Source organism: Bacillus rossius, chromosome 7 (assembly GCF_032445375.1).
Source record: "Bacillus rossius redtenbacheri isolate Brsri chromosome 7, Brsri_v3, whole genome shotgun sequence".
Taxonomy (NCBI): Eukaryota; Metazoa; Arthropoda; class Insecta; order Phasmatodea; family Bacillidae; genus Bacillus; species Bacillus rossius.
In genome coordinates, this window is record NC_086335.1 from 42,582,833 (window position 1) to 42,600,255 (window position 17,423).

The 17,423-nt window shown below is 37.6% G+C and overlaps 1 protein-coding gene across 7 annotated transcripts in view; it reads right to left on the reverse strand.

The window, feature by feature from the left end:
• The window catches only part of LOC134533915 (dynein axonemal heavy chain 7), a 139,982-nt gene that overhangs the window by 108,951 nt on the left and 13,608 nt on the right, over positions 1 to 17,423 (reverse strand). For 6 of the 7 annotated variants that reach the window (XM_063371704.1, XM_063371705.1, XM_063371706.1 and 3 more), the window contains 6 exons: positions 16,470 to 16,574; positions 14,769 to 15,030; positions 11,367 to 11,510; positions 8,730 to 8,849; positions 7,272 to 7,405; positions 5,567 to 5,732 (listed from right to left, as the gene is read on the reverse strand). In XM_063371704.1, the coding sequence (XP_063227774.1) occupies positions 5,567 to 5,732; positions 7,272 to 7,405; positions 8,730 to 8,849; positions 11,367 to 11,510; positions 14,769 to 15,030; positions 16,470 to 16,574 (931 nt within the window). Of the gene's footprint in view, positions 1 to 5,566; positions 5,733 to 7,271; positions 7,406 to 8,729; positions 8,850 to 11,366; positions 11,511 to 14,768; positions 15,031 to 16,469; positions 16,575 to 17,423 lie in introns of those variants that run through there. The other variant, XM_063371709.1, reaches the window with a different exon arrangement.

Consider the following 17,423-nt stretch of genomic DNA (forward strand, 5'->3'; position numbering starts at 1 on the left):
CTTACCTATAGTAATTGTAGCTAACTTTACCTAACCAACTTTAGTATTATTCATCTAATTTCCCAGAAGCCACTACACTACACATTTACTTTTTCTTTCAATATGTACTATGATATGTGAAAAAATTTTTAAGTGGGATTGTAATTCTTACTATTAAAATTCAATACCCTGTTTTATCGCATAATCATCGCACGCGAATAATTGTTGTACCAATATTTTAGGGGGTCAAAATTTGAATAAAAAAACCTCTCAGTATTTGTATTCCAGAATAATTTGATATTTGTATTTGATTTGAACTAAAAAAATCAATATTCGCACAGGCCTAGTCATTTCTAATTAATTTTTGTAATCCTTTATACAAAAGTATCTTACAAATGCCTAAATGAATGAATTTGTACAGAATATATTGTCAAATTTGGGGTCATTGGAATCAATGAGGTGTTGATAGATGAGAATGGAGCATTGATAGACTGACTATGGGGGGAATAGGACAACCCATAGAAAATCTACCAGCTTACCACAACACTTGCACCCTTTCCTGCAGGCATTAAAGTCTTTTAAATAAATAAAGATTTTTCTCAGTGTGTTTTACTTGAGATCATAGGTTTTAAGTTGTAGATAAGCAAGTGCATGTAGTTAGCACTTAATATTCTTTATTGTCCGTTTACCGTGGTACATATACAGGCGCCATAACCGGAACTGACATTCACCTGTTATCAGTGATGCCAACCATCACGAGCAAGGCAGATGTACAACACCTTCCCCTTTATACTGCGAGACATGTGACCACTTGCTAGGGTTCTAAGGTTTACTTGTTGAGACCAAACTTACATACAAAGTTGTGCAATTGCTTATTAACAGTACACACTATAATTCAGAAAACAAGTATACTGCATGAAACACACATGTGCAATTCACAACTCACTTACAACACACTAATTGACAAGCAGACAACATTACAAATTTAAGCGCTTCACAGGCTTCACCTCCCTTCCACTTTTGGTAGCCAAGGTATGGCCACTGCTGTCTGTTGCTTCTTGAGATTTATCACCCTGCACAGTAGACACATCAGTCACTGCATTCGTCGAAGTTTGAGGCTCAAACCCCCGGAAGTCAGGCTCCAATGATGAGGTGCGTGGAGTCTGCTTCAGGCGGTTACTCTCCTCGCCATCAGTCTTGGTGTTGGGAACCTCGAGCAGGCGTGGAGCTGACTGGTGGGGCTTCTGCGAGGTAGTGGTTTTTCTCAGATGGATCACATTGCGACGCACTATCCTATCACCTGATCCTCGCACCCAATAGGAGCGAGGTGATGAGTGTTTGCCCACAATGACTCCCGGCTCCCACTTGTCATGTTTGTGGGTTTTGACAACCACAGTTTCCCCCTTAACGAATGTTATCTCCTGTCGCCTGGCCGTTTTGTTGTATACGTCTCTCATCTGCTTCTCCTTTGACATTAATGCTCTCACCACGTGTTCTGGGGAGATGACTCTAGGTCTGAGGGTGTTATATGAGACAGGCAGTTTACTCCGAAGTCTCCTATTAAATAGTAACTGAGAGGGGGACCAGTCTAAGCCAGGAAGAGGGGTGTTTCTATATTCACGAAGTAAGTTTCTGAAATCAGTGCCCTGACTTTTGCGTAGCAGCATTTTGCTAATCTTTACTGCCATTTCTGCCAACCCATTACTGCGTGGATAATGAGGACTACTAGTTCGTAGCTCAATTTCACTCAGGGCATAATACTGACGGCATTCATGAGAATTGAATGGCATGTTATCAGCCATCAGCACTCGTGGGAGGCCATGAGTGCTGAATACTTGTTGCATGGCACTGATGATGGCAGAGGAAGTCTTTTTGGGAAGTTCACACACATCTATCCATTTGGAATATTTGTCCACAAGAACCAAATAATCTTTCCCAGCGAAGTCAAAAATGTCTGCACCTACTGTGTCATATGGCAGCTTTGGAATGGGATGTGGGCAGAGGGGCTGTCTGTAGTTGGCTGGGCGAAACTTCTCACACACAGAGCATTTTTGAATGAACTGCACAATATCAACTGACATAGATGGCCAGTAAAACAACTGACGGCCCTTGGACTTGGTCTTCGATTCTCCACAGTGGCCTTCATGAAGCAGCTGTAGAACATATGGTCTTAGAGCCTCAGGAACAACAACCTTATCGCCGAGGAAGACTAAACCACTTTCAGCACACAAGTCATCCCGCATTTTGTAATAAGGTTTGCATACTTGAGGAACTCTACTGTAGGGTGGCCAATCTGACTGACAAAATTGGGACACTTGACAGAGAGCCGCGTCCTTAGTTGTTTCCAACTGGAACTGAAGCAAGCGTTTGTTTGACATAGGCAAGTGCTTACTGACGGAATGTACTACCTCAACCATTGCAGGATCGTCGAATACCTTGTCTGCAAGATATGACCGCGACAGGTGGTCTGCGAAATACATGAGTTTACCAGGTAGGTAAGTAACGTTTAGGTCATACTTCAACAGTTTAAGACGTAACCTCTGAAGGCGTGCTGAGCCTATATGATGAACTGGTTTGACCATAACATTCACAAGTGGCTTATGATCAGATTGCACTAGGACCTGCTTACCATAAATATAGTAGTGAAATTTAGCTGAGGCAAAAGAAACTGCTAAGAGCTCCTTCTCAATCTGGGAGTAGCTCTTTTCTGCTGCTGTAAGGGACCTGGAGGCAATGTGCACAGGGTGGAGACCCTTTGGGCCCTCCTGAAACAAAGTAGCACCAAGCCCACTCTGTGATGCATCACACTGTATAACAAGTTGGTTTGTGGGATCAAAAGTTGCCAGAACAGGGGCACTAGTGATGAGCGACTTGAGTTTACAAAAAGCCTCTTCATGACACGGGAGCCACAACCAGTCTACATCTGCTTTAAGAAGTTCATACAATGGGGAACACACACTAGACATACCTGGAATATAACAGCGAACAAAATTGAACATCCCCAAAGTACGTTGAAGTTCTTTGCGATTGCTGGGAGCCTGTAGACTAGTTAGAGCTCGGATTCGCTCAGGATCAGGTGACATGCCTGCGACGGAGAAGATCTGGCCCACATACCTTACTTCGGAAACCTTATATTGAAGCTTATCTGGGTTGAACTTGATGCCAAGGCTGGCTGCACGCTCCACCACTTGCTGAGCACACGTATCATGGTCACCTTCTGTTTCGCCTGTGCAGAGGATGTCATCGAAGAATGTCACCACTCCAGGAATAGAGGCAAAGTTCTCTTCGATAAACTTCTGGAAATTTTCTGGGGCATTGGCAATGCCGTATGGCATGCGTAGATAGCGATAGCACCCAAATGGTGTCGAGAAGCAGCACTTGTGAGACGAGTCTTCATCTAGTTGCACTTGGTGGAACCCTTCCTTAAGATCAAACACTGAATAAAATTTTTTCCCTGTGAGCTTCTCGGACATTTCTTCCAATGTCGGTATTTCATGGTAGTCTCGAATCACCACCTTATTGAGGTCAGTCGGATCAAGACATAACCTCAACTTCCCACTTGACTTTTCCACAACAACTAGGTTGCTCACCCAAGCGCTAGCACTGAGCTTGTCAACTTTACATATAATGCCTTTCTGTTCGAGTCTGTCCAGTTCTTGTTTTAACGCAGGTCTGATTGCTCTAGGGACCCTTCTTGGAGGCTTACAAACAGGGTTGCTATGGTCGCGAATGTTAATTCTACATACTTGGGGGAAACAGCCAAAACCAGTGAATACTTCATTGTGTTCTTTAATGAATCTGTCCTTTGCCTCGTGACAAGCTGAGTGAACCCTTTTCACAAGATTGAAGTCAACACAAGACTGTAGCCCTAAAAAAGGAGTGCTGTCAGAGTCAACTATAACAAATTCAACATAAGACTCTTGGCCTTTGACAGAACAACACAAATTAACTACTCCTTTTGCTGCAAGAATGGTCCCACCCCAAACCTCAATTTTTAGGGATGTTGGCCTGACCTTGAACTGTTTGTCAACCATCCTGAAAAAACTGAGTGGCAAAATATTTATTTCAGAACCGGGATCCAATTTTATGTTCACTGCTTTGTCCTCAATCAGTATACGCTCCCTCCACTCATTGATGTGGGTTGTTCTAGTCCCTCTAGGATACACAGAATTGACTGTCACCGCATCACAGTATAGACTCTCACTAGAAGAATGCTTTGCTTTTACCTCCCGAACTTTCCGAACTCTGCACGAGGCAGCAAAGTGATTCATAATGCCACATTTGGCACATTTTTTTCCATATGCTGGGCATTGTCTGGCCTTGTGCTGTGTCTGGCACCTTGAGCAGTTGTACTCACCGTTATCACCAAACTTGCTGTTTTGTCTTGGGCGTGACGACTTCCTATCCTTAGTGGACACAAAGTCACAACTTACACTATCGTGAGTAGAACTCCGAGCTTGAATCTCCTTTGCTTGTTGTTGACTTTGTTCCATCAGACGGCAGTGTGCAGCAACTTTAGTAAGAGTAGCATTGTCTAACCTCAGCAGAGACTCCCGAACGGACGAATCTCTGATGCCCTGTACGATGCGGTCAACCAGCATATTCTCTTCCTGCGAAACTGGGCGCTCATAGCCACATGTTTTAATCAGGCGGCGGCAATCAGTCAATAAATGATCAAAAGTCTCACCCTCAAGTTGCACACGCTGGTTAAAAACAAACCGTTCATACAAAGGATTTGTTTTTGGTGCCACGAACACGCGATACGCTTCCTTTACTTTAGAATACACAAGCTTGTCCTCCGGTGGGATGTCGAAAGTTTCGAAAAGGGCTCGTCCTTGGGAGCCTAACATGTTTTTGAGTAGGGCGATCTTAACCTTATCTGGGCCCTCATCCTGGCCCGTTGCGATTAAATAATTTTCAAAATCTCCTTCAAACACTTCCCAGTCTTTTCGGGCCGTGGGACTCTCCAAGTCGACAGAGTCAGGGAGCTTTACAAGATTGAGGCCTGCCATGGCACAAACAGAAAAAAACTATACGATTCAGTCTGTCAACAACATTGTTCGATATTCACTATTAACCACCGACGTCCGACAAACACGTGTCGACAAACAAACGCACACCTACAGGTTATATCACCTATAGCACACAAATCCAACGAACATGGACGAACTGAAATATGAACACAATTCCACACGACTGCGCCATGTTTTACTTGAGATCATAGGTTTTAAGTTGTAGATAAGCAAGTGCATGTAGTTAGCACTTAATATTCTTTATTGTCCGTTTACCGTGGTACATATACAGGCGCCATAACCGGAACTGACATTCACCTGTTATCAGTGATGCCAACCATCACGAGCAAGGCATATGTACAACACAGTGCATTTAAATATGTTAAGTTAAAATAAAACACCAGTGTGACTAAAACATAAAAAAAATTTTTTTTCTGTCTAGCATTTACCACAGATATAAGGAACTTAAAAGTAATTAAGGATACAGAAGAAGAGTAACACATATGTAGTGCATTAATCATTACAAAAAAAATTATTCATGTCTAAATTTCAATGCACGTGAGATACACACATACCCGGAATTCTCTGATGTACTGCAATGTCTTGGTGGAAATTTTGATTGGAGCCGGCAAACTATCATAATCGTCATCATCCAGTTGGCCTTTGAACCGTGTCGGGTCATCTGCAGTTATTTGGGCGCGGATCTTAGCGCGATACGTCTTCGATATTTTGGTGATTTCTCTGGAACATCCAGGGTTTGTGTACACACATGCTGGCAGCAGAACAGGTCACACAGCAGAACAAAACCGATTACAATTAGAAGAAAATAAAATTTTAATAAGCTGAGAAGAAGGCTTATTACTACTTTGAAAGAAAACAGGCACAATGAAATATTAAGACACAAAGAAACCTGAAGTATTAGAAAAAAACAATTACATGCAATAAGAAAGTCATATTTGATGCTACAGCAGTTACCAAGCAGTTTATAACAAGTAACAAATGATGGTGACACCAGCGAATCCTGCAGCGAAGTGAGCGGGCTTCATGTGTGACGATCGGTGCAAAGAGGACAACGTCGTGGTGCGGACAAGTGAGTAGTACGAAGCAGTGTGTTGGGATAATAGTGTTTGGTAAGAGACGGACAGTAGAGCCACTGTTGTGTCGAGCTCCAGTGGGGAGAGTGAAAAATGGACTTACGAAGGCGTGTACAGACATTCAGATTGTTGAAATTTAAGAAATAGTGTAATTTTTAGTTAATAATTAAAGCTGTATTTAACTACAAACTACTTTTTGGCTTCTGGGTTGAGGCCACATGCTTGTAAATAAGTGCCTGACATTTCAGCGTGCCTTGTTGCAGTCATTATCAAGGGTAAATAACAACTGACGCAACTGACGTCTGGTGTTGTTACTGAGTTCAGATTGGTGCTTAAGGTTGGTCCTGATTGGCGGATGGTCTGAGCAATCAAGAAGCATTTTCTTTGTAGGTGCCACATGATAGACTTTTGCTAGTTCTTGTATGATGATCGGCTACAATTTTTGTATAATAAAGAATTCCAGTTAATACTTCATTTGTAGCCATCTTCTTTGTTAATGTTTTTAGGGTGTTTTCTTATTTATATGGCTTCTCTGATTAAACTGTGGTTGTAATTGGCAATATTTATAATGTTTTTGGCTTGGTCAAAGTGGATTGTACGTCCTTATTCATTGTAGTGCTGTAGTAGTATTTAATTAATTGGGTTATTCTTTCGGACCTGTGTTTCCCACCATGTTACAGTATGTACCACCTTAACTTAATGTTTGTGTTGGCCTTGAGGGATAGTTTGCAAAAATAATAATTTATCAACAGATGGACAAGTTTTAAATATTTTGGCCACATCAAACACCAGGTATTATTCATCAGTTATTAGTCAGTATTTTAAATATTGGGTATAGAGATATGTGATACAATTAACAATGTGCCTTTAATCAAAAATATACTGAGGTAAAACATTTTTGAATTTTAATTTATGCATGCTAATCCACAAACCTTGTTTATTCATAGACTCATAGTGATTAGGCTAGGTATAGAAGGTTAAAAAGCAATTTTCTTACTAAAACTGAGTTTTTCTATGTCAAAAATTGGAATGGAAACAAACATTATATTTATGCTACTTAAGGACGTAATTTTGTACATAGTGAGGTAACTAAATCCTGTGTGGTCAAAATACGGCCTCGAACAAGATCTTTTATTGATTTTTAAGTGCACTGTAACTAAAATTAACAGTTGAAGTGGAGACCAACCTGTACAATTCGTCAACAGTGTTTTCAATTTCTTTGGCATCCAGTTTGCGGAAGTCTCCATCCATCCAGATCCTGTAATTTCTTTTCCAATTTCGAATTTGGAAAATAAGCTTTGAAAAAGGAAATATGATATCCTGCAACCCACATCACATGTACACTCTCGTATGCATGAAATAAATGGATCACCTTCATATTTGTATGAGCGTTTTTTTTAAGGACCTTTGATCACGTATAAAATAAAGACTAATCACTATTTGTAAACATATCAGACGTTCATTTGGAACCACAAATTTTCAGTGCCAATATGATGTAATAAACACTACGTACTTTACAAATTTTCTAGTAGAATCACGAGTTGATTTGCAGGTAAATTGCTAGTAAACCTGCTAAATTAACTTAAGTCTTAAGAAACCAAAACTAAAATATGGCATGCATTTCAATTCGCAACCTCGCAAAGTGATGTCAGAAGTGAAGTAGTTCTACGCTTGAAACTAACTTTACCCATTGAACAATTTTTTGTTCTGGTTTTAGAACCCCAGATATTAATACAGCCAAACATAAATGAGAAAATGAATCTGAAGCCACCAGCAGACATACCGGGTGGGCCACCTAACCAGCGAGTGTCGAATGATTGGCTACTGCGCTAACGTCCGTTCCTCGTTGATTCTTGTTCGCCCCAAAACTGGCTTCACCCCCACTTCTACCCTAGCCTCTCCAGATGTTTACTGTTTTCAAGCTCCTAGGTCTCAACACAAGTTATTGGATTTCAGTTAGATAATGCTCCATCCACAGTCATTTTGAATTTATCGCAAAGAAACATTTTTTTTCAGCTCCATTTTCATTACTCAAAATAAAATCATTTTGTTTTGTAGTCGCTTGCATGAGCCATGTCACTGCGAACTGATTCGTCACTTACAATCTACTGAGTAGTCTTACAAGAAAACATTTCATAGCATCTGAGAAACAGTTTCACAGAGTTTTACACCAGACCAGACTTAAGTAACAAAGACAGAAAGAACCGTTTATTTAGAAATATTAGCATCAACAAAAATAAAAAACTTTAAAAAAAAGTTTCCATTAGAGTATTAATACAAAGTACATTGTACAGAATTTTGAAATAGATTACTCAAAAAGGAAAGTTGTTTTAACACTATTTTCTATAGATAACAATAATTAATATAATTACAACTTAACCAATTCAAATTTAGGTCCAAATATATAACTGAAAACATTTCTCATGAATTAGGCTGTCACGGGTTTTACTAAAACATAGGAACCTTTGCATGTGTACGCAGGTACACACGTTACAAGGCTATATCCTATATGTAACAAAAAATGGTTAAGTTGCAATTATTTTATTATTTTAAATGCCTTTGCCACAGGCACAGTTTTTGTAGCAACAATTTTTGCATATGAGATATTTCTGATAAGTCTGTACAAATGACAGAATCACCTCACCTTTAGTTCTTCCAGTTTTGGGTACGTTGATAGTGGCAGGTTAAATAACGCCTCTTCCTTGTTGATCCAAGCTAACTGCTCGTCGTATTTCTTTAGCTTTCTCAGCAGCTTCATCATGAACTATAACAGGAGAGGAAAATTGCCATCACAACAATATGAATAGTACGCGAGACTAATATTAACTAGAACTGGGTTATTTTTTGTATGCCAACTTTTCTTTTTACCAGATACTAGTGAAAAGTATATAATCATAGATTTACAGTAAGAAGCTAAAAATTATGTAGTTTAGTTTAAACTTTTCTAATAGATAGGCCTATCATACTTTTATAAACCGAACATTACAGAGATGTGTATAAAATAGAAATAGAAAATGGAAGTATAACAGTAGACAGTAGAGTAACATTTGAAATACATACAGCTATGTACATAAGTGGAACATTAGTTTATAGATTAAAATGATTGTTATATTTATCATTTTTCAATGGTGCCTTAGGTGCCTTACAACGAACTATGCTTATAATTACTAAAAAAAAGCTTACATCTCAGAAAGTTTAGCTCTTAACGTACAACGGTGAAAATTTTTTCCATTTTGGAAATCCAAGTGTGCTTCACTGGGAATCTTTTGATAATATTTTGAATTTTGTACTTATGCCCTTTTAAAATCTTTGTTTCCATTTTTTTTATTTTTGAAGTTTATATTTTTATTAAAAACCCTTGGTATTTTTGTTTTCTTATGTATATACCTTTGTATGCCCTAAAGTATTTTGCATATTTACTTTTTTGTAGTTATGCCCATTTGAATTTTTATATTATACTAGCTGACCCGGCGAACTTCGTACCGCCTTAGCGTAGCAATGATGCACTACTTTATTTTGTATAGCTGACCTATCTTAGGTATGAGTACCTATTCAATTTGAATCACTATAACTGAAAAGGACCTTACTAATTTAATTAAATAAAAAACAAAATATATATTGTCAAAATAGTGTTTATTCCATAGGATTCAATAATTCCACTAATGTTTTTACAAATTGCTATTGAACAACTTGGCATTTTTAAGTAAACAATGAGCTCAATACCACACGCGCTCTATAAATCAACTAATAGTCTCTGTACCCCTCACTGCTTCTCTCTATCTAATGCTTTTTGATAAACTATATTTTTAGTTTTATGTTCTGGCGCGTAAATAAATACATAATGTTGATGGTTTTCCGACACGGGAACAGGCGACATATAATTGGGCATGTGAAAAACATGGATTTTCTAGGTTGATGCCACATACACTTAGCGACTGCCCTTGCGATTTATTTATTGACATTGCAAATGCAAGCCGCACTGGAAACTGTAAACGCTTAAAGCTGAATGTCATAAGGTTACTTTAAAAATATTTATATTGTACAAAGTGTTGGGTTAGTTTGGAAATAATTTTATATATGGTGGTTCAGTATTCTTAAATTTTCTAATTTTCCATTAAATTTTTTCTTTCATAAGAACCTTCTCGTGACAATAACAAACACAACAAAAAAAGAATTAGTGAAATCGGTTCAGTCATTTACGCGTGATGGCGTGACCAAGGGAAATAGGAATTCATTATTCTTAAATTTTCTAATTTTCCGCACCATTTTTTTAATTTTTTCTTTCATAAGAACCTTCTCCTGACCATAGAAAACACAACAAAAAAAATATTAGTGAAATCGGTCCAGCCGTTCACGCGTGATGCCGTGACCAAGGAAAACGGGTTTCATTTTTATATATATAGATTCTTCTTTTGTGGTCAGTTAATTTTTTGCTGCTAAAATTATTGGTAGATAGTACAGATGTATGTATATATTTGAAAGATATATTTTATCATTTCATATATATTTATATACGTGCCAGTTTGTTTGTCTGTTCAGACATCACGCAAAAACTACTGGACCGATTTTGATTTAACCTTTTTGTGTTTAAAAGCTTATGATTATATAAAAAACTGATACATATTTAAACAATAAAACAACATTATTCACACACAAACAAGTAAACTGATATAAGGTGAACTCCCATTTCTACCAACACCCACTTATACCAATACTATGTACTATGTAACTCTTACATAATCTAATATAATTATTATTCTATCACAAACAATGACTCACGATTGATGATAACTTTTTATTATAAGATGTGATGATTAAAGAGAAAAAAAAACACTGATTACTTGCGCAGGGACACACATTAGTATATGTATGTGTGTGTTTTGTACACACACACACATACACATTCACATACACATACATACTTACACATTACATTTTCTGATTTTATCCACGCTTATATTTATATAATGTAACATGTAACAGCCAACTAATCGCAGGAATGTACCAATATTGTTAAGTTCGAAAGCTAAAACCTTTTCATAGATAATTTCCACATGATATATGTGGACAGTGTAACACTATCAATATTTACTGAGTGACTATAAAATGAAGTAAACAGCAGCAAAAGGTTGCTGGAAATGTGTAAATTATAGTTTTAAGACTTCCAGCATACAATACCACGTGTAGACAACCTGGTTATAAGCAAAAACGCAGCATCCAAGTGTCGCGGGACAGTGCGACGTACAACCACAGCTTACAGCGCACACCTCTCGACACGTACCTGCACGTACTCGTCTATGCTGTCCGCCTCGTCCATGAGGTCCATCATGACGAGGCGTGGGCCGAGCTCCTCCAGCTGCTTGCTCAGCTGCTCCGTCTTCTCGGCGAGCTTGCGTTCGAATTCGTGCTTGCACTCCTCCAAAAGCTGGAGCACACACAATCCCGAACAATCAAGAGATTGCTACAGCTTCAGGAACAAAAACTGCTAAAGTTTAGGTATAGGAAGATATTATCATCTGTCAGGAACCTTAGAACTACCAATTGTAAGGGAATATGATTTTATAGGATTTATTTGGTTTCAACTCTGTGGAGGCACCAGCGATGTGCAAGACTACGTTCGTTGCCCGGCACGCGAAACTGCTGCCTGCACTTTCCGTTTGTTCCGTCGTGCATTGATGAGGACACTGACACGTGTTGCAGGCTTCGCAAGAGGTCAGTTCAGAAAGCGTGTTATGCCACGCAGGAAGACGATTGTGCTGGAGAGATGATGGCAGTACAGTGCAACACTGTGAGGTCACTGAGAGTAAGAGAAATGTGTTGAGTAACCAAGTACGTAGTGCTGCAGGTGTTTGTGAACGAGGTCCTAGGTTCACCTTCTGATATGCAGAGCATGCAGAGATTGCAGCGATTGCAAATAAGTATGAAGGTCCTTGGAAATACCTGCTGGTTTGTTAACTGAAGGACACTATGACTAACCACACCCCCCCCCCCCCCCCCTTTTCACCAACCCAGTATCCCTCCTCTCTCACCCCTTTCACACCAGTTCAACATCGGTGGTGTCATAAATGCAGTCCATTACAGAATGTATTATAAAAACTAAAATTAAAAGTTATTTATATGTTAAAAAGCCATGCTATAGAGTGTAGGATGTAAATTAAAGGTATATTTTCACAACACAATGAGGTATTTGTGATAATGTTATATTCCAGGTTGGTCCGGCTAAGCATCCCAGAATAGTAACAAGACAATTTAATCACTGGAAAGTTTATGTACGATGACTTTGAAATTAATCATGGTTTTAAGTTCATCTGCTTGCCAACATTGAGGATGAGTTAATCTTCTGATAGAGTAGTTTTTCTACAAGCATTTTTAAATAAAAGAATTTGTCTTATCATGATTTTTTCAAAACAACATGTTAATCACAACTTACATCTGTCCAGGTAGTTTTCAGCACACATTCACTGTTGCTTATTGCGCAGTTACGAAAAAAAAATTAAGGTCCCATAGTAAAATTTTTTTAACTAAGTATGCTAACCCGCGGAATTATACCAGGAGGATGATGACTGTCACCCTGGGCTGATGCCAACGCATGGGGTCAAATTTTGAGTTTAAAAAATCCAAACTAATAAGAAAAAAGGTTAAAACTCAGCCTGGCCAACCAGCAGGCATGAAATTATCCTGTCACTCTTTACATAATATCTTGGCGAATGGCACATGGCGACAATCGAGCAACGTGTTGATCAACGAAGTTGCCTTGCCTTACAAAGGTGAAAAAAGGGAAGCAACCCTGTGGGTCCACCAGCCAATCACAAAACAGAACAGGGTACATGACTATATAAGGTAAGTACATTTTAAACATTTGTTCCCTTGAAATTTGGAAAGTAACATCACACCACAACATGGCTTGTTATGATTGGTTGGCAAAACAGCGCCCAGTGAAAGTTCTGGTCCATTGCTGCGCAGTTATGCACCTACATGTTGAGTTTACCCAACAAAGCACTAACTTGAGGCATGAAAAATAACTTACTGGTGACAAGAGTGTCGCACCCGTGTATTGCCTGTCTCTTCCTTTCTTTTTAAACCTTCTAGAATGATACAGCCTCACTAACCAGAATATACTTCAAACTTGTAAAAATGTAATTAATACCTATGTTAATTTTAACTGAACAAGCAAAATAGAGAAAATAATAATAATAATAATTACATTCAACTTTATGTAAAACCTTACCTAAATAACTAATAATAATTAATGTTTAAGCATTTCAGCACAAAATACCTTAAATGCCTATGCATAAAAGGAGAAACATGAGTACAGTAGAACCCTGTTATAATGTTCCTGCATATAATGTTTTCCTGCTTATAATGTCATATTTTTAAAGTCCCAATATTTCCCCCATTAGGACAATGTATTTATTTCCTGCATATAATGTTCATAAATAGTGTAATTTCCTGCTTATAATGTTTGCTTTCTAACATTCAATAAATGGGGAAAAAATGTTTTAAAACCAAATTATTCCAACACTTACGATAAAAAGTTTCCTTTATGTATGTTTATGTTTACAATCACTGCCATACAATACATGAAGTTTGTTAAAATACAATTTTATGCAATATACTGAAGGTACACAATGTTCATAGTTACCTGTCAGTTGGCACCCTTAGTCAACTCTTCTCTTCCTTGTCATTACAGTGGGTATTCAGATGCATGTACATAGTCCTATGATATTTAAGTTGCCAACCATTGAGCAAGGGCATAACTAAAAGTGTTTTCTATTGCTTACAAATAATTTTTTTTTTATTCATACGTAGGAATCCAAAAATTAAATATTTTCAGGTGGCGAAGGAATAGACGTTCTCACTTGTAATGTTATCATGAATCGTGAGACAATTTTACAAAAAATGTGGCAGTGTATCTTAAAGACAAACAAAATTAAACCAGGGAACAAGACAAAGTTGAAAAACTGTTGGATTGTTTCAGAAAATTCATGTATAAAGTATACTATCTTTGGTTTTAACATTAAAGTTGTTTACATAGCTTGATGAGTCCATTGGTACAAAGCTCGAACATTGTTAAGTGTTAAATTGAGATTTCCTGCTTATAATGTTTTTTTCTTGTGCTCCCTTGAAAAACATTATAACAGGGTTCTACTGTATAAATTAATTATGAAACATGAAGAAAAAACATCAGTAACATTAAGCCTTTTCCGTTACTGGTTTAGTAAAAGCACCAGGCAGGATGTATGCTATGTTACAACATGTAATTTCACACATACATGACAAGGATCATGTTCTAATAACCATCAAGCACAACTCGCAAGCAAATAAAATACTACCAAAATTTTACCTACATTTATTTTTATGAAAAATTTATGAAGTAGTATATAGTTTTGCAATTTTTGTGCAGTAATTTATTGTTATATTTGCATACAAGAGGATATGTACTTAAAACAGCTAAACACAAAGGTAGCTAAATGAATTATTGTTTTACGTATTATGTATTATCTTTATTAACATGTCAGGTTAAAAAGGCCAGAAACTCAAATGCAGGTCATCATTTTCATGCCCAACCTCAAACGAGGGCTCCTGGTCACACGTGTGGCAAGGGCTAGCGGTTTTGAGCTTGTTTCCGAAATGAAAAAATCCCCGGACCGACGGAGAACAAGATTGGAGAAACAAATCTAACCGAGGCGTTCTCCGCGAAGACCGGCTGGATGTCCTGCAGCCAGTGGACGACCGCGGTGTTCTCGTCGACGTGATCGACGGAGATGGCGGCGAAGTCGAAGAAGACGGCCAACTGCTGCACCTGCCCGTCGATGGCCTCCGCCAGCTCGTCCAGCAGGGTCGAACGAGCGTACTCCATGTACTGCACCATGGCTAGGAGCTCCTCTGTCGACTGGGGCACCTGGGCCGCCCGCCTGGTCACCTCCGCGAACTCCTTGCAGATCCTTACAGGAATGACAAGTTCACATGACTCGACACATGCAAACCCCATTTATAAACATGCTAATAGGGTAAGAACCAACTGTTTCAAACATTTTTTTCCCCCGTCTTCAGAGCACATCTATTTGATTCCCGAAAGTCATGAGGTGTCAGGGGAACTTGAGTGACAGCATACTTCTCAGTTAATTTTTTTTTTTTTTTAGTGAAATGCACTTCAAGGAGAATCTGGCCCCACCAAGAATCTCGGACATGAGTCTCATAGTAACAATTTCATATGTTTTATCAGAATTAACTGCACAATTTTTTGCCCAGTTTAAAAGTTGTATGTATTAATATCCACACATATCTCCTCAAAAATTTTGGATAAGGGTATCATTTTCTGTAACTGATTTTTTTTTGCAACAAATGCATAGAATAATTTTTGCTCAGTATCTTGAATTTCAATGTGTTAGTGAACTCTCATAATTGAAACGCAGTCATTATTTTAAATAAAATTTGTAATGTTTGCCATTCACAATATTAGAAATGGTGATATAAATCACCTATTACAACTGGAAAAATAAATTCATATAAAACATTCATTTTCTAAACTTTAAAAAAAATATTAACCAATAACTATGCTTATTTAATAAAAATTCCATAGTGTTTTGAGACAAATTAATTTTTTTCATGTTTATTTGTGTCATATCTATTATTTTGTTCTCTTACAAGAAATTGTAAATATATTTTACATCTTTTCAATTAAGTATCCTTGACATGGAATAAAAAACAGGGTTTGTGTGCCTCCTTAGGGTCCTTAAAAGTCCTTAACCTGTCTTTAATTAAATACTGGCCCTTAAAAGTCCTTAAAATTTCACTAAGAATCCTTAAAAACTCCTTAATAAAGATTGACAGCATGCAAGTAATGTATGAACGTGAATATTTTAATGTTCTTTTTTTCAGAAGCGGCAGAAATGAAATTGGCAAATTTTGAGCCATTTAATTAGCGAGATGTCTCTAGACAAAGACAAAACCATTTGGCCTGCCAGTTTGGCTGTGGTGTTGAATTGGAAATATTGCTTTTTTAAATCTTCCACTGGTAAGATATTAAAATTAATTTTAAGTGAAAGTCTAACTTCAGACATGATGTATATTATTTATTAATATTAAATCCAAAGGCAGGTTTAAAGATATTTTATGAGCCATGTTTTACTGTTTAATATATATACAAAATCGTAAACAATTTTACTTTTGCACATTCCCGCTTATCATCATAATGATTTAACAAACCTTAAATATAGATATCTCAAAATTTAAAAAAAGCCTTTATGAGTATGCAAATTCTGATACGAAAAATCTTGGTGCCCTGACTTTGAAAACAGACCTTAGCTCATGAATTGATAGTTTTAACATTTTCCTTAATTCATTGTTGATAAAACAGCAACATACAAACTGATGTCCTCACCTTTCATTTTCTTTACGATGCTTTTCCACCAAGTAATCAACTATCTGGCTGATGAAAGAATAAGCCTGTTCCTTCCAGTTGTGTATGATATCATACTGTCCAAGTCTGGAAAAGAAAGAAAACGTATCTACATATAGCATATTGTAGCAGTTTTAAACCACCATCCAGTTAAAGGGACTCCTCTCTTTCCATTATTGGTACAAGTTCAAAATCTACTGTTTGATTCTACTGGGATTATAAATAAATATACTTATAGCAACACGTTTTTATTTAGAAATAACCTTATATAGTTAAAGGTCTTTAATCTGGCATTCTGTGGTTCGGCCCATTTTGTAATCCGGCACTAGTCAAACCAATTACGCTGTTGTGTATAAACCAGTTTGAAAATTGTACTTAAAAACTTAAGTTGTTGGTGACAATGACCGTTTAAGGATACAAATACCGGGCACCATTGTGACTAGTCAGTTTTTTTTTTATTATTTTTTAGAGTTAGTCAAATGCGGAACATGAGGTTTGTTTTATTCACAGTCTCTTTTTTTTTTACCTATAAGATGTATGAGTAAGGAACAAATGAACCCAGGCCAAAAAGTGTTGGTAAATCTCATATAGGCAAAGAGAATAATAACTTAAGGGTTTATTTTTTTTATACATGGCATAAAAGCAGATGACTTGATAAATACGACTGAGAATAAAGATTCCTCTGAAGGTGAAACTGCTTAGGCAATACCTAATATCATGCCACAAATGATAAGAGCTGGTAGTGGGATGCTGGACTGGTGTGGTGATGTGTGTGTATGTGTGTGGACAACCCTGTGGATATTGCGTGGTCCTCCGGTGGAAATAAGGTTGCAACATTTGAGAACAACGGAATGGTATATACACGTTATGATATTTTCAGGTGGATTCTGGTTGTTTCCCTTTGGCCGCCAGGTAACATTACTGTGGTGCCGGTGT